The following is a 21690-nucleotide window of genomic DNA, read 5'->3' as shown; positions in this document are numbered from 1 at the left end:
GAGAGACTGAGTGTAATAAAACAAAAAGAGGATGTCTTTTGAGGATGGGAACAGAAGCTCCTCCTAACATCTTCCCATTTTTGACTGTGTGTACACCTTGTAAACTGGGATTAATGAGGCACTCACGAGTCTGATCCTCATGTCTGATGCATTCAGCTCATATTTGATCTCTCATCTACATGTCATGTTCTAAGTTCTGGCAGCCTGTGAAGGAGTAGAAGGAGTTCAAAGTTGTTTAATAAGTTCTATACCTGCCCTGCGCTCTCTTGCTTCTTAAGGAGTGACAAGTAGCCACACAGTTATAAGGCAACCCCATACTTGAGTGCACAGAGTGCTGGAGAGTCTTCCTCCCCTATCCACCATGTGGGGAGCAGTTCAGCCATAATCCCCCTTTCTCTTGCTCACTCTCTCTCTCCTTCTATCTCTCCCCCGTGGTTCCATTCATATTCTAATCACAGCTTTCCCCTCTGCAGTTTGCAGGCACTCCATCAGAGCCTCCCTGCCTCAGGCTCTACACTTTTACTTCCCCCTTTTGTGGCCAATGCTCTCCTCCCAGCACACTAAAATAAGGTTGGTACAAGGAGAGAGTGAGAGAGACTGAAGGGGAGGGGGTCAACCAGTCCTGTTTGCGCAAGAGCGGATTTGACCAAATTCTTAAACTTTCTCTTTTTTCCCCCATTTCAAGATTTGGTGCTGTTATGTGTTTTTTAATAGTGCAATACAAGCGGTGCCAGATTAGAAAAGTGGCAATAATAATTCAAACTTCAATAAATATTTTTGAAATTATGCATAAATAACATATTACAACTTGGGCATTCGGGTTAGCAGTTTGTTAGCTTGCTTCATGAAATACCACTTGGGTTTACCAAAGAAAACGCAGACATCAAGAAAGTTCTGTAATGGGCCAAAAAGTGGCCCTTGGATCAAGAACTTTAAAACGGAGGCAGTGGGGGCAGTGTGTGTATGTGTGTGGAGGGAGGGGGGTATGAAAACGTATTAAATGCTATAATGGGAGACGGGGAGGCCACAGTGCTGGGATTGCGTAGATCTAAGCCTCTTTTTTTTTCTGGGGAGGGAGCTTTTCTTATTCAAAACAGCCCCACAAAAGACTTCCAGTGAGCCTTGCCACATCCCCATCTGACTCGAACCCATTCATCAGCCTGCCGAGCCTATCAATGACATGTCCCCCATCAGGGCTCCTATAAAATCAGCCCCTTTCCCATGAAACATCAGCAAACATTTTGACGGCTCTGGCTTTTCCCCCCTCTGGATTTCTGGAGTCTCTGACCCTCACACCCCCCACCCCACCGCTCAACCCTCACCCCCGCCACCTCTCCTCCACTATCACCACCACCTCCACCACCACCATCTTCTCTCTCTCTCTCTCTCTCTCTCTCTCTTTCTGTATAGCCAGCACATCGTATGCGTCTCAGTGACAGGCAGTGCTCTCGGAGATTCGGAGGGAGCTGAGGAGGGGGAATCCTGCTCGAAGCCATTTTCTCAGAGGAGCCCTGGGGACATTGGATGGGAAGAGGATGCACTGTGGGCTGCTCGAAGAGCCTGATATGGAATCCACAGGTTGGTTCTTGCCGCGCTGCTCCTGGCTTTCGGGATGCTTGGGAGCCTGGGCAGTTTTGGGATTCAAGACTTGGAAATGTTTGACTTCAACCTTACAGTAGAGAAAGTTTTTTTTTTTTTAATTAATTAAAATATATATATTTTTTAAAGTCCATTTAGTACTTTTATTCTTCAGCAGGACAGCTTGGTGGCCTTAACTTATTAGAGATAATCAGCTGGAGGGCTATTTTCATCTTTTTCATTGCTTCAAAGGATGCATGCTCTTCTAATGCAAACAATTTAATGTCCAACCTTTTGCATCGTAGTGAACTTTTCAGTGGCATTTGGGTCGCTTGGAATTTAAATTCGAGATTTTTGGTTCGTGCTTCTAATTTTGTCAAGCAGTTTGGACACATTTTTGTGGTGAATGAGTGTAAAAGTCGCGCTGCTTCTCGAGGCCCAGAGCTGCACCTGCTGTATGCACCGAGCTGCATTTATTTTGTCCGCTGTTTAAAAATAGCCTAAGGTGAAAAACACTGCATTGTTACACAAGTGTTGTTGTTGTTTTTAAATAATAGTGCTACTATTTTATTATATGTGATACTGCAAAGGGTGGGCTAATTATTGCTCAATCTAAACGGATCACGCTTTACTTGTTGAATTTAAAGTGTAGATTAGGTCTATTCCGAACATATCTCAGTTGTGATTAGGCCTAAAGTTTGTTGTTGTTTTTTTAAACACGAAATTACCCCAAGACATCTCAGCCTTCCTCTAGGTTCAGTATCAACTGCCTGTTCCTTATCAAAAAAAAAAAAAAAAAACCTAACAGTTTTATTAATGCTAATATTTTATCAAGCCATCTAGCCATTCTCTTGTGGGCGTTCCCGATCGTATTCAGTGCCACACAAGACACGATCTTTGATCCGTCTCGCCTTTAGATTGGATTTAATCCAATTATTTAGAACTACTCAAGCTGCGCACTAAACAAACCGTTCAATTACAACAACCTAGCTCCAGGATAACTTTTCATATTAAGACAACTTTTGACAATTAACGTTTCTGCGTATTAAATATAAAATAAAAGACACGTAATTTGTTGTGGCATAATTAAGAAGCCCAACTGCTTGTCGGCAATGTCGCAAATATCTTATAGGGATTACCTTTGCAACACTTGATTTGCAGTGAAACCATAAAACTTTTTTTTAAATTAATAAATTGCATGTTATATGCCTAACATTAACATTTTCAACCCTTTAACATTTTCAAATGTTAAATAATTGCACTTCCATGTGAAAGTTCAGAGAAAGTTTCTCCAGCAGTCAGCTTTAACCCCGGAACTAGAGTCCTTGCCGACGCGCATCCTTGGCAACCGCTGCTATGGTGATAGTAGTCACGAACAGTGCCGGAAACAGTACAGGCCTAGGTGCTGTGTCCAAAAACGAAAACCCGTGTACGTGCACAATTTTGACACAGATGTTCAGAGTGGTATTATGGGGCGTGTGACTCGCTTGACTTGCACCAGCAAAGCGGAAGCGGAACGGTGCAGCGAGGTGACGCTGAGCGCGCGGACGGTTAGGCTACTGCGCGCGCGTTTAATTCGGTCCAAACGAACACAAACAACTATCCCAAAATCCACACAATACGAGCCAGAGCTTCTGCGCATGCGCACTTCGCTATTGCCACGCTAGAGATATTTTCTGAGCTACCTGGTCAAAATATACTGCCAGTAGGCCTATTTTTATGCTGGTAGAATTTTCTGACACGACCATTTTAGACTATACATTAAAACAAAACACATGCTACGTATAGTTTCCTCCTGAAGTTGTGTTTTTTTTTTCTCTGATAAAGTTACAGTACAAAATAAATTACTTGTGGACCTAGAAATGTTAGTGCAGGATAACTTGATAAAGCTGGACAAATTGTTAGAACAGGCATTAATGTGACAAGCAGTGTCCATGGAAGAAACATAGTCCTCTGTCAGATTAATCCAGACTTGATTGTTGTTGTTGTTGTTGTTGTTTGTTGTTAAATTGAAACAAGTTGGACCCTACTTTCATGCATTTCCAGTTAACTCTCCAGGGCTGTTCAAATTGAGCATCATACCTTGCATGAATCTATCTACCTATAACAGATATTCCTTGTTTTTCCACAGAATCTCACAAACTAACTATTGTGTTTTACATCCAACTCTTTTTTTCATCCAGCCCATGTTGCTTCACGTAGTCATGCATTTGACAGTATGACAGTGGGGGGAAAAGCAAGCCTTGTAGCTATAAAAATAGCAGAAAAGTTGACTTTCTCTTTGATGAAAATGTGTGTATATAGAGTGAAAAGAACATTTCCACATGTGCACTTTTACAGAGAGCTGGATTGAAAGGTGCCTGAATGAAAGCGAGAGCAAACCCTATTCCAGCCACACGTCCCTGGGGAATATGTCCACGGACACGGATAGTAAGCTTCAATTCAATACACAAACTGTTTACAAGCAATCAGTTATTGTACACCCAGGTTTCAGTTTTTTTCTTCTTCAGTTTTTCAAAAGAACAAGAGATTTAAAAAAAAAAAAAAAGAAGAAGAAGAAAAAGTGGCATGTGAAGACATTTTATGATTTAAATGGATGGATTTAAAATTTAAAACCACAATTTAACCAAATTAAAAATAATATTTTTTTAATTCCTGAATTGGTTTGTATTTATAATCTGTCAAAGATGAAGAGAAGGAAAATAACCGGGCATCTAAACGTCATTCAACACCTGCAACTTTACAATGGTGAGTTTTCAGTTACTCAGAATTATTCAACACCATTCATTTCCATTATATCATTTTCATGTACTGGACTACTAAAACTTGGCTGGTACACTATTAAGCATGACACTTAATGAGACAGAGAGACCTTCATTCACAGCAAAAAGCCCAGTGTTGAGTTCATAAACACAGCTGGACATAAATGGACACTGTAACAGTTTCTGCAGCACTGTAGCTCTTGATTTGTCACTGGGGATTTTGCTGTATATTACAGAATTTATATTGTTTACATTCTGGTCCAAAGGTAGGCATAACTGTTTCAGTAACTATTTATTTTTTAAAAAACAAAAAAAAACAACAACAATCCAGCAGTATTTATCGCTTTTTTGCTCAGAATTGGTGTTCAGTATAATATCAACTAATTTCTACCAAGATGTTGGGTGTCAGCTTTTAAAAGCGCAATCAGTGATTGAAAAAATAAAACATAGTGGAACGTTCACTCTATTAATTTGTGTAAATCAAAGCGGAGGAGCTCTTGGTGTACTGTACATCAACCCACCAAGCTTTCTTCACCCTTCGCTGTGTATAATATAATATTCTTTATGAAGGTGTCTTATTGGTGTACAAACTTCCTAAGGTATAGGTGGTGTATATGTGACACAACAATACAGAATTAAGTTACGGAGTATAACTGAAATTTTAAAAACTCTTATTAAAAAATGAATAAGTGTTTCTGACCCACGAAGCTGAATAACTAATTAATGAATGTTATCTTAATAAGTAATATCATGTCAATAATATTGTGGTTAATAAATATTCATATTTGCAAGTTTCTACACATTAATCAAAAGCATTTATAATATGGCCTTTGTGTGGTTCAAAAGCCCGAAATGAAAAAGATGTAATTAAATATGATTGATTGTTATTTAGATACAAGATATTTTTTTTAAACAAAATTAATATTTTACTAAGCAAAGACAACCTCTCAACTTTGCTGTGATGAGTTCTGTATGTTACGCACTGATTTAATACGACATAAAATAATAATAAAATTTTACAACTGCGTCTTGTATTTCTATTGAAATGCAAGAAAAAGTTGTAAAGTACTGTAGTTAATCAAACTTGAAATACTAGTTAATCAAAACTCGTGAAATTCGTGTCAAAATGATTACAACCTAGCGTGCTTACTGGCTTCAGTTAATGCAAATTAAGCTTTTATTGCTTCAATACAATGTCAGTGTTTTTGAAAAGTTCCTCAGCAATATTATGCAGCAGAATGTTTGAACCTCTGTGTTGATAAGATGTTTTTCACTAGGTTGGAGGAGAACTATGAGATTGCTGAGGGTGTGTGTGTCCCTCGCAGTGCACTTTACATGCACTATCTAGACTTCTGTGAGAAGCATGGCACTCAGCCTGTCAATGCTGCCAGTTTTGGGAAGGTAAGCTCGCACAAACCAGATATTCTGAGCATTATGGCTGAATTGTGTCATGGGATTATTTCTAAAACATATGCAATACTTGCATCAGTTTCAGACTCTAAATGCATTTAGACAGCTTTAATACATTTATAATAGTACAAGTGTATTACAAGGTGAGGTTGAAGCATATACAATATGCATGTAGCGGAACAGATGAGAGTTAAGGGCCTTGCTCAAGGTCTTAGACATTTGCACTAAATTACTACCCTTCAGTAGAATAGCAGAATGTCACTGTCATTGGTCTTTTCCACAAACTAACAATCTAAACCTATAGACATGCTTCCCTTTGTTCCCACAATCTGTCCAAGCACCTCCTTACGTCGGCACCACCTGACATCCCTGCCCCATTCCCCAGCTCCTGTCCGAGGATATTGAAAAAGAGAGGGGGCCTGGATTAATGTGTAATTAAAGGAAATTTGGAAGGGTGAGATGTTGCGGAATGTTAGATCAGTGGCTGAAGCAGCGTGGGGTGTCCTTTAGGAAGGCTTCATTGATTCGAGACAAAAAAGAGAGAGAGAGCTGGGGCTGCCTCCCTGTCTGCTCATTTATCAAGCCGAGCCTGACAGAAACTTCACAGCTTGGCCCCTTTTTTCATCCCACACAATGGAGAGCTCCACTGTTTGCTAAAGTTTCTGCACCGGGAGCTGGACCAAGGAGCCAATCTCATGGACAAAAACAGAACAGAGAGAGAGACAGACGCTCAGAGAGAGACATAGGAAAAGGAAAAAAAAAGATGGAAAGAAGAGCTGTTGGATATGAATTTTGTGAATGTGACAACTGGCAAGAACTTCAGTGGTCAAACGGAGAGCCGTCTTTCATGCACTGCAATGTCTCCTCCTTTCATGTTGGACATGTCCAGTAGATTTAAGTAAACTGTCTAACTTGTAAGAAGTTTGCAAATGTGAAGGAAGCACAATGTGTGATCTGAAGCAAATGCTTTCTTGTGCCCTGTCCTATATAGATAATAAGGCAGCAGTTCCCTCAGTTAACAACACGAAGGCTGGGAACCAGGGGTCAGTCAAAGTAAGTGTAAGCAGACTGACACTGTCTGTGCATTACGTTCTCATATTGTGTGATAATTCTGCTTACTTTTCTTGTGACGAATGAATAATTCCACTGCTGTGTCAGTACATTTATTCTGGTGAGTCTTGTGTCTGCAAAGCTGCATTAGTTCTCTCTTATGTTCTCTCTTTCTCAGGTACCACTACTACGGCCTAGCAGTGAAGGAGAGCTCCCAGTATTACGATGTGATGTACTCCAAGAAGGGTGGCGCCTGGGTAAACGAGACGGGCAAGAAAGAGGTTACCAAGCAGACAGTGGCGTATTCACCCCGCTCCAAACTGGGCACTCTTCTGCCAGAATTTCCAAATGTCAAAGACCTAAATCTGCCTGCCATTCTCCCAGAACAGAAGGTAAATAGAGCACTAAAAAAACTCCAGTGACTATCTTCTTCTTTAGCCAGTTGACCCCCCCCCCCCCATCTCTTCTCATGCATCCACCCCTCCTGCTTCCCCTTTCATCTGCCCCCTGCACCTTTTCTGGGTCTGGATTTAAACAAGGGCCCAGAGGATTTATATGCTGGGTCCTAGCGAACTCTTAATCTTTCAAGTAGATAATAAGATCTCACACACAACAAAGTACAGACTCTAGCTGTCCTGTTTTAAAAAGGGAGCTGTAATTTTAAATGGTTTACGGCTTGCTGATCTCCAAAGCCACTTATTATACACCGCGTTTGACTAAAATTTGTGGCCAGCATTACTGATGCAAATAGTTGATGTGTCATTTATTTTGTGATTCATCCGAACCTGTACAGCACGTGTTAAGGAGGAATGAGAGGTCATATTGATGTGTGAATGGTCATAAATGTAGAACGAAAACACTTTATTTCATTTTCTTGTCAATAAGTATCATTGAAATGACCTCTGTTATTCCCAGGTTTCAACGTTTATCATGATGTACAGAACTCACTGCCAGAGAATACTAGACACCGTCATACGAGCCAATTTTGATGAGGTTTGTGTATTATTTTTTTCTTTTTCATTGGATGAACTGAATATGTCTGGCTTATAAAACTTATTGACACCTGTGGTCTTTTCTCACAACCCATTACAGTCTTTAATTGTTTAAGCTGTATTCCTATAGTTTAGATCAGGTATTAAGGATTTTCCTACTGTGTGTGTGTTTGTGTGTGTGTTTTTGTGTGTGTGTGTGTGTGTGTGTGTGTGTGTGTGTGTGTGTGTGTGTGTGTGTGTGTGTGTGTAGGTCCAGAGCTTCCTGTTGCATTTTTGGCAAGGCATGCCTCCACACATGCTGCCTGTCTTGGGCTCATCCACTGTAGTAAACATTGTAGGGGTGTGTGACTCCATCTTATACAAAGCCATTTCAGGAGTCCTCATGCCCACAGTCCTGCAGGCCCTGCCTGATAGGTGAGTGTTTGCTCCCTATCCTATCCTGCTAGTAGATTAAAAAAAAAAAAAAAAAAAGATTGTATTAGGTCCCATCACTATTCTCCTTTGTTATCTCTTTATAGGAAATGTTGACTTCTTAACTACTCTAACTCTTCTGAAGTTCAGAATGTTGTTCTTTGACTGAAAACATTATCCTGATGTGGATTTAATAAAACAAAAATGGTATAATATAACATTTTGCTATAACATATTTATATACAGTACTGTGTAAAAGTTTTAGGCACCCTATGTTATAGATTTTATAACATTATCAAGTCAGTACAAAAAACATTTTAGATTCCCAAACATTAGATTTCTAGCATAAAATTAAACGTGACAGAAAAATATTTGTATGTCATTAAAGAAAGCAGCATATTATGTAAGAAACATTTTTCAGACAAAAAAAACACAATGAAGGCTGCTGGGTTTTGCTCCAAAAATAAGAAGCAAGTGCTACAGTCAAAGTCTCCAGAAGAACCGTGGCTGGTTCTGCAAGATGCTCAATAAAACTTGCAGCTCATTTCCTTATAAAACTGCAAAAATTGTACCAGAGACTATTATTTATATTTTTATTTTTATTTTTATTATTTTGTCACACCAAATATTGACTTTGTTTAATTTACTACTGTTTACTGCTCTTTAGGGTATTTCTTTATTTATTCATTTAAATGTAGAAACATTTAATTTCATTATTTTGAAGGCATCTCTGCTCTACAGCATTTCTTTGCATGTGCCTAAAACTTTTGCACAGTACTGTATGTTCATATATTTTCATTAATCAGCGATAAATTACCCTACCGATGTAAGAGCCACATAGAGGTCGGTCACGTGAAGAGACAACGATGAGGCTCATGTTTAAATACCTCGTGATGTTTACCTCAGATGTGTTATGCGGCTGATTCTGATTATCAAACACATTTTCTGCCGTACCATTATAATTCTTTGAAATTTGTCAGTATTGTTGCTTTCCATAAATTCCCTAGATTATAAATGTAGAGATAAGCAGGGAATCAGGTTGTTAGAATGAAAACTTTAAATGCAGTTTTCATACTTTTCACTTGTAGGAATAACCAGTATTTCAAATGCTCATGAGTGAGATATGCACAGAAAGGAAGCAAATTTTCATTCACTATATACAGTATAGTAGAAAATGTCCATGTGAAGAGACATTTTTAATCATCACAAATATTTTTATTCACCATAGTTTTATATCATCATCCTTTTAATCATCACAAACAGTATGTTTACCTAGACACCTTGCTCTAATTTCCTTTTTTTCTCTTTTTCATATCTATTACTTACTTTCCCTCCAAAGGAAATGACATCACTATATTTAGTTACATAATACCTTCTTAATAATTAACTGTACGAGTATTTCATTTTTTTAAATCCCTGTTTGAATGGTCCATGCAGCCTGACTCAGGTCATCAGGAAATTTGCTAAGCAGCTTGATGAGTGGTTGAGGGTGGCGCTACATGATCTACCTGAAAACCTGCGCAACATCAAGTTTGAGTGTAAGTCTCGTCTTAGCTACATTTATATTGCGTATGGACTGTTCAGTTAACTCACTATCTCAAAGCAGTGTGAAAGATATGAATTTTTTTCAGTGTCAAGAAGATTCTCCCAGATCCTCAAGCGGCAAACGTCATTAAATCATCTTTGTCAGGTGAGACAAAATTCCTGTGAATAATATGAATATAGTATGTTTTAGTGTTTTCTCATATGAAATGTGTCTTCCCACATGTACCTTTACAGTTAGTCAGGTAGTTCCAAAAAAAGAAATGAATTCCATGATGTTAAATGAAATGTGGTGTGCCTAGAATTACATCCAAACAGCAGAGTTTTGTGATAACACTCTGTCTCCAGACCGGATCTGAAGAAGCCAGTGTATGACATGTTGAGTTACACCAGAAGAATTGGATTGGTGTGAGTGAGTGATTGGTGGGGGTTAAAAATTACTAAGAGGATCCAATGCTGATGATCAGAGGATATGGAAGAGGCAGTTATAAAAGCAGAAAGATGATTATTAGTGAATATTCATATCACTTCAGATAAGAAAATGCAAACATTTGATTGGGATTGTTACTTTTAATAATAAAGGAACGTGTAAAACCCAGCCCATTAAATTATTTGTTGGTATAAATATTATTCTTTCTTTATTCTGCACTAAGGGTGTCCAAATTCTTTCACTGAACTGCATTTTGTTCACACTTCTATACCTGTAGGCATCACGGACCGTGATCCACAGTGCAGATATTACCTTTCAGATGCTGGAGGACTGGAGGAATGTAGATCTGAACAGCATCACTAAGCAGACACTTTACACGATGGAGGACTCGCGGGAGGACCAGAGACGACTCATAATCCAATGTGAGTGACTGACTGAACTACTCGTAGAATGATAAAAACCTGCTAGAGAGGGGAGGAAAGAGTTGGGGAAAAGGCCTGTCTTTAATGTAAGTAAATTGTAGAAACAGCTTGTTTTCTTCAGTGGAGTTTTAAAAAATCAAGTATGTAGTAGAAAAGAGCAGTGCAGTGATGTAAAACTAAATACAAAGGCTCAGGGCTCACTGAGCTTTGCCCGATGTAAGTAATATTTTGATCTTTCTTTTTTTACGGCTACTCTGACTTAACAAATGAGTCATCTCTCCTGCTCATTTAACACTTAGCTAGAAACTGAAGTTGATATGAATTTATTCGTAGTGATTAACAGTGAATTGTTAGTATCTGTATCTGTATAATATCAGTATTGTGCTCCTGGGCAAGGTTTACATTTTGATGTTTGATGTCAGTCTGATGTCACTCAGTAGCTGTAGTAGGTACCCAGAGCTGAATCATTCCCACGGTCATGAGAGGCAGTCTTTAATTACAGCCACTGAGAGGTTAACCGAGCTTACCCTCACACTTTAACACCCAGGGAGAATTTCAGACTCATTTCAGTGGTGAGCCACAAATGACTGATAAGATCAAAGGTCAGAAATTGGCTCTTGCCACTGCATCAGTGTTCAGAATTGTATTAAGGGGCATAATGTGTTCATTCATGGTAGGTTAATGCCAACAGAGTTTGAATATGTTTACTTATTGATATGGATATTTAAAAAAAAAACCCTGATCTTCAGGTTCTTTGTTTTTAAAAAATCCATTTATTTCGAGTTTTTGTGTTTTAGGAAGGACATGCAGTAAACTGCATGGCATTTTCTGCTGTGCTTGTAGAAGCACCTCTTTGGACTATGAATCACTGTCGATGGATAATTAGAATTTACAGAGCATGCGTAACTCAGAAATTTTAATTCTACTTTACGTTTAGTCTCTCTCGTCCTGTTTTTCCTTACTCAGTGTATCAGGAGTTTGACCGACTGCTGGAGGATCAGTCCCCCATTGAAGCGTACATCGAGTGGCTGGACTCTATGGTGGACAGATGCGTTGTGCGGGTCAGTTCAGCTTTTATGTCTTTTCTGTTGGCTGAAACATCAGCTCATCTATTTACAAATCATTTTTCTTATTCTTCTGCATGTTTAATCATTTGTTGGCAAAATTAGAAACAACATATTATTCAAAATTCAGGCTTTTTCATGGTTTTCTGTGTTATTTTTCTCTGTTTTCTTCTTCTCTGTTTTCTCTGTTACTTTCACATGAATGTAAATTTTTTTTATTTTTTTTTATTTTTTAAGTCTTTCATAAATATACTGCAGGTGTCCATCTTAACAACAGCGCTGCTGAAATGTGAAGCGTCCATCTAAATGTCAGCCCCATTATGACATGCTTATGCTGGGCCAATTGTGCTGCAATTCCCTAACTTAATGATGTCTTCATGGCCCCTTTTGCACCCGTTATATAGCAGATATAGTGTTGTAAAAATCTGGTCGCCTTGGGAACATCCACTAACCAGCAGACAATAGTTGAATGGGAAGGCGTGTCCCCAGGGGAAAATCAAATAGTTGACTTGTTGACATGTTTTTCGTTCCTGTGGGGTTAGACCCCAGCATGGACGCTAAGGTTAAGGCCCTTGTGCTCCTCCCCCAAAGTCTTTCTCATGGTAATATTCCTTTAGGTGGCGGGGAAGAGACCCGGATCCCTGAAGAAGGTTGCTCAGCAGTTTCTTCTCATGTGGTCCTGTTTTGGGACAAGAGTGATCCGGGACATGACGCTGCACAGCGCCCCCAGCTTTGGTGAGTCATGATATCCTATTACAGTCACATTAGGGTGCGACCCCCATGTGATAGATATTTGAATGCCAGAATGTCATGTGCTCATCTCAGGACTCTTATTCACAATATACTCATACTGAACATGAGCCTGTCAGCACAATTAATGCTGTTTTTCTGTTATTTTTCTACAGTTGTATTCTGTAATTTATAATCCCACTATCTGGTGTCATGCAGAATAGAATGACACTTTTTTTTTTTGTGTCTCGAAATATTTATATTTTAAATTAGACTAAATTAAAACGAATTACAATATAACATTTTTATTTTTCATGTGGCTTTAATTTACTGGTTCACTTAAATTTGTATTATTTTACTTTGCACTCATTTCTAGTCTAGTATGACCTGAGGTCTATTCCTCTGTATTTATTCTCAAGAGATTTCTCACAGTCCAAATCCCAAAGCTTCACACCAACATGGCTGCCGTGCTAACTCTTGGCTAAAAGCAGCTCTGTGTCTATTGCGAAATAGCTGAAAGACGGACTATAAGTAGAGGCGAAGACCCCCTCCTCTTTAGCTCTGTCTGTGAATATCAAAGACACAGCTGGTTGCAGTGTTTTGATAATGCAGCTCTCCGTACAAAACAGCTAATTAACAAAGGCTAACCCCCCTCCGCAAGTGTTTCCTCCTGCTTCCCATTTTATGAGTGGGCAGTATTTGCGCCTGGTGCTCTGAATAGCCACGGGGTTTATAATGCACACACTGACTGGACTTACTTGTACAATGTGAGGATTGTGTCATGCTCTTTTAAAATTGTCCTCCCCCTTTTGTTATGAGTGAGGGCTTTTACATTATATTTGCACCAGCAACTCTAAAAAGTGTGTGATTTATGCCTAATCTGTAATCATAGTTCGTAATCTGTTTTCATTAGAGGGTCTAACAAAAGCCTAACCAAGTGTACGTTTCTTTACAGCTAAGAAATAAGCTGGGTATAAGCACAGAATATAGCGCATTGTGATGAAGTGTATATGCCTTTGTCCTGTATGTGCAGGCTCATTCCACCTGATTCATCTGATGTTTGATGACTATGTGCTGTACTTGCTGGAGTCACTGCACTGCCAGGAAAGAGCCAATGAGCTGATGAGGGCTATGAAGGGAGAGGGAACTACAGGTGAGTCAAAGGATATGTACTGTCTGTTATCACGCCTTATATTCCAATGCATCTCTATTAAGAAACAAATAAGCATGGTAAATTAACGTAACGTATGTTTGCCTCGCCCCTCTGGGGTTGGGGGTTCGATTCCAGCCTCTGCTCTGTGTGCGCAGAGTTTGCATGTTCTTCCCGTGCTTCAAGGGTTTCCTCCAGGTACTCTGGTTTCCTCCCCCAGTCCAAAGACATGCGTTGTTGGATGATCGGCATCTCTAAATTGTCCATATTGTGTGAATGCGTGTGTGAGTGTAGGCGATTGTGCCCTGCGATGGGTTGGCACCCTGTCCAGGGTGTCCCCAGCCTTGTGCCCTGAGTACCCTTGGATAGGCTCCAGGCTCCCTGTGACCCTCTGTGGGATAAGCAGTACAGAAACTGAATGGATGAATGCAAAGCTAAAACAATGTAGATAAGTCAAAATGTGTTTTACTGAGAGCACAAGCGACAATAGCACATAATAAATAGTATAGGATCATAACTATCATATGTTAGTCATTAAAAGATGACCGTGATTACCACTGTGTGTTGGGACAGTGGTGGACAAAGCAGATTTTGCGTCTCAGCTATTAGATGTTCATTTATGCAGTTATCCAATCAGCCAATCACGTCACAGCAGTGCAATGCATAAAACCATGCAGATACAGGTCAAAAAAGCTTTGCCCATGGCATTGATATTAGCTCCAGACAGTATTTCAGAAACATTCGGTAGATTTTACACAGAATGATGTGGAAAAAAAAAAACTATGGTGGATCAATAAAGGTGCATCTTGTTTGTAGTTGCTCAGTGGACAAGCATCAAGCAGAAAAATAAAAAGTCCTACTCCTTTTTGTGTTAAAGAACACATTATATTGTTTGAATGAACATTATGGGATCACAAGGTTACAAAATGAAGCATGTCATGTACATGGCTTTCTGTTCGTTCATGCAGTTATCCAGTCAGTTAGTCATGTGGCAGACCAGGTGATGTTTTTCCAATCTTCAGCTGTCCAGTTACAATGAGCCTGTGCCCAGTGTAGCCTCAGGTTCCTGTTCTTGGCTGATAGGAATGGTACCCAATATGGTGTTCTGCTGTTGTAGCCCATCCACCTCAAGATTCGGCGTGTTGTCCGTTCCGAGTTGCTTTTCTGCTCACCACAGAGTAGTTATTTGAGTTACCGTAGCCTTCCTATCAGCGCAATCCATTCTGGCCATTCTCCTCTGTTCTCTCTCATCAATAAAGCATTTCTACCCATAGAACCACCGCTCACTGGGTGTTTTTTCTCTCTCGCACCATTCTGTGTAAACTTTACCGAATGTTGTGCATGAAAATCCCAGGAGATAAACCAACATCAGTGCCATGGTAAAAGCTTTTTTTGCCCTGTATCTTCATGATTTTATGCATTGCACTGCTGCTACATGATTGACTGATTGGATAATTGCATGAATGACCAGGTATACAGGCCTTCCTAAAACAAAGTAGTGGGTAAGTGTATGTTATGTATTGAGGTTTCCACTGCTGTTTTCCTACAGCAGACAGTAGTGAGGATATGATGGTAACCGAGAGCGCCTCCGTATCCCCTGAACCCTACTCTCCTCCGAAGTTGGTGCCTTCAGTGGGAGCAGTAACCACCAGTACCCCAACTTCAGCCCCGTCCCCAGAATACAACAGTGTGTCTGTTACCTCAGGTATGTAAGCGTTCAAAAACCTCCAGTTAATATGTAATCATTGCAATATGAAAGGTTTCCTCTATCATTTATGTAATTTAAATGAGGTCCAAGGGAGAAACGTCTGTTTGTATATGTGTGTATTATACTAGGAGCTCTTCAGTCATATACATGGTCCCTTACATACACAGTGACCACGTCAGGAGGCAGTCCCCCTGATGGAGGATCCCAGCTGTCCTGCATGCGTAGCAGCGCCCCAGTGCACCCTACCTCGTCTGCACACCGGATGCAAGTTTACCCCTACAGAGATGAGCATAGGTGAGTCCATCCCAAGAGAAATAGCAGAACGGTTCCAATAATCCTGATTTTATGGGCTAATGTTTTTGTTTTTTTTCATGCTCTTTCCCTCAGCTACACGGGCAGCTACAACTACAGCAGCTACACAAACCAGCATCATCATGCCATCCAGAGCCAATATCAGAGTCTGCCCCATGATGCAGGCCTCCCCACCCCACTGCACTATTCTTCTTACCACCGTTCCTCTGCACAGGTCAGCTGTCCACCAGGACTCTCGTATACTCTAAATCAGCTCAGATACACCAACAATATGAAATGTCTTTCTAACATTTCTTAACATCTGCCAAGTTCAGGCTTTGTTCGGACCAATATACATCTTTATGCAACTGTAATGAATTCCACTGTTTCATAATAGTTGCATAATAGTTGTGTGTTCCTATTCATTGAAATGGTAATGGCAGTGTATTCCACTCCTGCCTGTTTAATAGCATCTTACAAGGCCTGTAACTCAGACAGGAATGCTAATATGAATAAGAATGGTGAATGACACACTGTGGTCATTAGCATGTGAAATGCTGAACTGTGTGTAATGCAGTAAGGTTTGTAGTAATGGACCACTTACCCTGTGAATGAACTCGTTGTCATTTCAGTCCAAAGTTGATGTATTGTCCCTTTTTTCAGGAATGTTTCTGTGCAAACAATTAGAAATAAAATTTTCATTTGGTGGTACTGCAAAAAGAATTCTGTGCATTCGCCACCAAACGTAATAAGAACATGTGCATCCAAGGTAAATAAATGATAAGTGTATTTTGTGTATTACTTCATGCAGAAACCGGCTACAAATGACAAATGAGGATATGTAGAAATTGCACTTTTATCAAACTGAAAGTGGCTAGCAGTGGTTAAATGTAACTGCGCATAGAAAGGAAAGAGACTTCTAGGTTGGTGGCATCGTATATTGTAAGCCAAAGCAGACATAGCAATAGTAATTTCCTGTCAAGAGATCTTTGACCCAGCCTCAGTGCTGCCGAAGCAGCCGGGGGTGAATCGCTCTCTCCACAGCGGATGCAGACACTGACAGGTGGCCTGGTCACAGCTCTGACAGCCCCCCACTCAACACCCCTCTACCCAACACTCAATAGCTGCCTCACAGAGCCCCAGCCAGAAAGCGGCAAACCAGACCGAGCACGCCTTTATTAAAATATTGTTATTCAATGGCCTCTTTTCTCTGCACGAACAAGAGGTCACTAAGTCTCATATCTTGGTCTCTGACCCCGGCTGACTTTCTTTTTCCATGCTGCAGTACTTCATAATGGTATTGACTGTGGACTGTTTCTATTTAGAGAGGAGAGAGCTTTTTATTTCCACGTTTCCTCCGTGTGCTTAAAACAGGCACAATGTCTGATCTTTGTCTGAGTGGATGTACTCAATAGGAAGTGATTTAGATGACACAAATGGAACATTATGGTGGTTTCTTATTTGGAGACAGATGTTTGAGAAGCACACGTCTTGACATGTATGATTTGATTTTGTTTATGATCACTTGAGTTACCCATGGCAACAAAAATGTATGTAGAGCCCCTTAACAGTGTCCCTGCTGAAACACTATTTCCTTAAACTTAACTGCATAAATTGTGAAATTGTATTGTTTTTGGAAATAAACATGACATTAAATATATAGGAATAAAACACTTCAGGATGTTCTATTGTTGCTAAAATATTCAAACACCCTGTTGATTAATTTCTATGAAGTCCTGAAGTTTTTCAGTCCTCTTATACAACAGCATTTGCCAGCAATTGCATTCTTTTATTTTGTTTATACAATATAGTTTAATATTGTAGAACATTTGCAAAGCAAGTTAAGAGTTTCTCTCTCTTGAACTCAGAGCTTCTCTTTGAGTTTCTCTCTCGTGAAGTTTATTAGAAAAATAAAAGAGAAAACGCAAAGCCCTCGATCCTGAAGACTTTCCCATTTCAGACTTAAAGTTATAGCATTACCTCTGACTGAATTCCCGATACGAGAGATTCCTTACAACAATGCTACATTCATATTTTCTTTTACAACTTCAACATATCAATGATTACACAAAAACATCTGTTTGTCATGCCAAGAGCATGTGCAGGTTGTTACTATAGAAGCAATAACCTATTAAAGCTACTGTTATAGAAAATTATTTACATTGTCTGACCAATCATAAACGAACATTCATTTATGTAACTTTTATATATTTTAGAATTTCTATAGGTTTTATTATCTCCTTAATATCTCTTTATTTCTCAAACTGATATAAAATTGAGTTAATCCTGGTCATGACTAAATGAATTGGTACATACAGGTGCATCTCAAAAAATTTGAATATCGTGGGAAAGTTCATTTTTTTCCGTAATTTAATTAAAAAAGTGGAACTTTCATATATTCTAGATTCATTACACATAAAGTGAAATATTTCAAGCCTTTTTTACATTTTAACTTGATTACAGCTTACAGCTCATGGAAATGAGATACTGGAAAAATCCAGTATCTCAAAAATATTAGAATAAAGAATTTATAATACAGAAATATTGACCTGAGAAGAGTTCTAATCAGCTAATTAACTCAAAACACCATTTGACTAAAAACACCGTTGCTCAATGGTCCAAAGTCCTCTTTTCAGATGAAAGTAAATTTTGCATTTCATTTGGAAATCAAGGTCCCAGAGTCTGGAGGAAGAGTGGAGAGGCACAGAATCCAAGTTGCTTGAAGTCCAGTGTGAAGTTTCCACAGTCACTGATGATTTGAGGTGCCATGTCATCTGCTGATGTTGGTCCACTGTGTTTTCTCAAGTCGAGAGTCAATGCAGCGTCTACCAGGAGGTTTTAGATCACTTCATGCTTCCATCTGCTGACAAGCTTTATGGAGATGCTGATTTCCTTTTCCAGCAGGACTTGGCACCTGCCCACAGTGCCAAAACTACCAGTAACTGATTTGCTGAGCATGGTATTACTGTGCTTGATTGGCCAGCCGACTCGCCTGACCTGAACCCCATAGAAAATCTATGAGAGACGCCAGAGCCAACAATACAGACGAGCTGAAGGCCGCTATCAAAGCAACCTGGGCTTCCAGAACACCTCAGCAGTGCCACAGGCTGATTGCCTTCATGCCACACCGCATTGATGCAGTAATTCATGCAAAAGGATTAAAGCCCCGACCAAGTATCGAGTGCATAAATTAACATACTTTTCAGAAGCTCGACATTTCTGTATTGTAGTGTGATACTGGCTTTTTTATTTCCATAAGCTATAAGCCATAATCAACAATATTAAAACAAAAAAAAAGGCTTGAAATATTTCACTTTATGTGTAATGAATCTAGAATATATGAAAGTTCCCCTTTCTGAATTAAATTACGGGTGAAAAATTAACTTTTCCACAATATAATTTTTTTTTTGTTGAGATGCTCCTATAATATTACAGATGAAATATTACTTTAACTTGTTCTCTTGGCCAGATATCTTAAAATACAGTAGTTTTCAGTAACCAAAAAATGCTTACAATGATTATATAACATTACATGTAACAGATATATAACAGACCTTGATAAGCATAATGACTAGACAGTAATCGTGTCTTTGAATTTTGAGACTTTTTGTGATCTTTTTTTTTTATGCAGTTATGGAAAATGCATGACTGCAGTATGCACACACACACACACACACACACACACACACACACACACCTTGATTGTTTTTTTTTTTTCCCTCTTCACTTCTTTAGTACTCATTGAACAGCCCGATGTCCCGCATGGAGCCATGTCTGATGGGTGGTGCTCCTCGGCTGCATGCGACCCCGATGACCCCCCGCTGGCCAGATGTTCCCTCAGCCAACAGCTACTCCAGCACTCCTATGCACTCAACACGCTATGCCTCTACAGGGGACATGTACTCCTCTTTGACACCACGCAGAAACTCTGAATATGAGCATGCACAACACTTTCCTGGCTTTGCCTATATTAGTGGAGAAGCTACTACAGGGTGGGCCAAATAGCCAAATCTTTATCCAATCTTTATAAGAAATATCCCCAGAGACATGTGGAGTGCATCAGCATATGTGTGAAGAAAGGAAGAACTCCAGCAAGGCTAAGGAACACCCAGCATAATCCTCCCAACATATGTGCCCATGGAGGACTGAGAGGGATTTCAGAAACCCAGTGTGTGTCAGAGGGCGTCTACTGTGCCAAACTGACTCTTTCTCACCAAGCAGAATCATTGTGCCGTGATGACAGTGCAGGTCTAGCCTACGTGTGCCTTTTAATTATCTTTAAATTCCTGATTTTCATTCCTTCTCCAAACAATCTTGAATTGTGGCCTAGTATTATTCTGAAAGTATGCATCTAACATGCCTCTGTCCTGCTGCTTGACGTCAAAGCAGCTCTTTAACAACACTAAAGATTTTATTATCTCACTGCGTATCTGCATTAGCCGTTGTGCTGACTGCTTTCCTGCATTTTATGGCTCATGCTTTGCAGTGAACGAACCTGAAAGCAAAAACTGGCAGAGGCCTCTTGGCCCATTGCCATGATATGGACGTCAAAGGAAGGGAGTTTACTGCTGAAGTTAATCACATCTATTATCAAATTGCTGATTGTATACGTGAATATGGGGTTCTGACGATTTCACAGTGAAGTGTTTTGAATGCTGTGCGTCAGCAGTTTTGCGCTGTTCTTCGTGTTACAGGCCCTGTTGCTGTCGCTGTGGGAGAGCTTAACTCTAAACATTTTCCTTAGTAACATGGTGTCCTTTGGCTTTGTTTATATATGTTTATAAAGTAAATTGCATTTTTTTATTTTTAGAAAAGTGTTAACTTAGATTTGTGTGTTTTTAAATACACTCAAAGGTACCGTGGACCTATTACCCTATGGGTAGAAATAAAAAAGGAAAGAATATCAAAATGTAACATTTATCTTTAGCCACTTTCTTTGTAAATATAAGCTCTCAATAACTTCTGTGGTGACAGCTGTTACCGTGTAAATGATATATGTGGAATTATTTGTTACCACATAAACAATTTTTAAAACCCAATATCAAGTGTGATCATTTGCTTATTTAATAGATGAGTGATTTGTACTTGTATTTTACATATACTTTTGATTTCGTTCTTTTAATTATGATTTAACTGCCATTTTCCCCCGACCCTACTAGTTCAATTCAGGTAACTGATAAATCTTTTACACTATATTTCTCCCCAGTGTGTAAAATGATTCGGGTGTAGCTTGCCATGAGTCATGCTGGAGCGACATTTTGCAGACCTCTAGTCTGCCTCTTCTGTTGCATATTTCTGATTAGAAAAGTCCCAGACGTTTTCAAATTCTCTGAACAGCATCCCCCACTCCTGTTCACTTAGAAATGAGCTCAAGCACAGAACCAATCCAGCCACATTGTGGAACATGAAGAAAGTCACAAGAAGCTTACTTGATTGTTTAGGGGTTAGCAGTATTACAGATTAACACACTATTCTCTTAGGCACTCAAGCGTTCTGAAGGATTTCTACTTGCAATGTTTTCTGGACTTCAATCCCACTATTGAGTTCTACATAGAGGGTTTCCTCAAAAGTACAAACTGAAGAAGCCTTAATTGTTAATGGTACACATTGTAAAGATGCAAGAAAATAAAATACTTAATGTACTTTTTACTGCAGTCACCCAACTATTTATTTTAATTTTATTGACATTTTACTAAAGCATACAGTACAACATATTTTTGGACAATATATGCATTCATGCATTAATTTTACATTAGTAAATCTATACCTGAAGTGGGATAAACTGCATATGTGATAAGGTTGATGGGCTGATCACATAGTAAGCTACAGTGCCCTCCACTAATATTAGCACCCTTGGCAAATATGAGCAAAGAAGGCTGTGAAAAATTGTCTTTATTGTTCAAACTTTTGATCTTTTATTTAAAAAATTCACAAAAATACTCTGCTCTCATGGATATCAAACAATTTCAAACAAAACATAGATTTATATAAAAAAAAATTATCTTTGTTAAATATGTGTGCAACAATTATTGGCACCTTTTAATCAGTAATTTGTCCAAACTCCCTTTGCCAAATAACAGCTCTGAGTCTTCAGTAATACCTGATGAGATTAGAGAATACATGTCAAGGGATCTGAGAAAATTCATCCATA

General features: G+C 39.2%; 1 protein-coding gene across 4 annotated transcripts; it reads left to right on the top strand.

The window, feature by feature from the left end:
- Window positions 1-1392: 1392 nt before the first annotated feature.
- Window positions 1393-20999, top strand: rfx4 (regulatory factor X, 4). Of its 4 annotated transcripts, none has more exons than XM_053622894.1 (18): window positions 1393-1578; window positions 3919-4008; window positions 4266-4326; window positions 5618-5741; window positions 6742-6803; window positions 6979-7192; window positions 7716-7793; window positions 8043-8206; window positions 9641-9741; window positions 9835-9893; window positions 10453-10597; window positions 11564-11658; window positions 12279-12396; window positions 13424-13543; window positions 15090-15245; window positions 15416-15542; window positions 15636-15774; window positions 19275-20999. In XM_053622894.1, exons 1-18 carry the CDS (start codon window positions 1536-1538, stop codon window positions 19542-19544), a joined length of 2166 nt encoding a protein of 721 aa, XP_053478869.1. In that variant the 5' UTR covers window positions 1393-1535; the 3' UTR covers window positions 19545-20999. The 4 variants fall into 4 exon arrangements, with proteins under 4 accessions (XP_053478869.1, XP_053478868.1, XP_053478870.1 ...); XM_053622893.1 differs by having other exon boundaries at window positions 15377-15542; XM_053622895.1 differs by lacking the exon at window positions 1393-1578 and adding an exon at window positions 2961-3007 and having other exon boundaries at window positions 15377-15542.
- The last annotated feature ends 691 nt before the right edge of the window (window positions 21000-21690 follow it).

Source organism: Ictalurus furcatus, chromosome 4, assembly GCF_023375685.1.
Source record: "Ictalurus furcatus strain D&B chromosome 4, Billie_1.0, whole genome shotgun sequence".
In the NCBI taxonomy this organism is placed as follows: Eukaryota; Metazoa; Chordata; class Actinopteri; order Siluriformes; family Ictaluridae; genus Ictalurus; species Ictalurus furcatus.
This window is presented reverse-complemented; position numbering and strand designations above follow the sequence as displayed.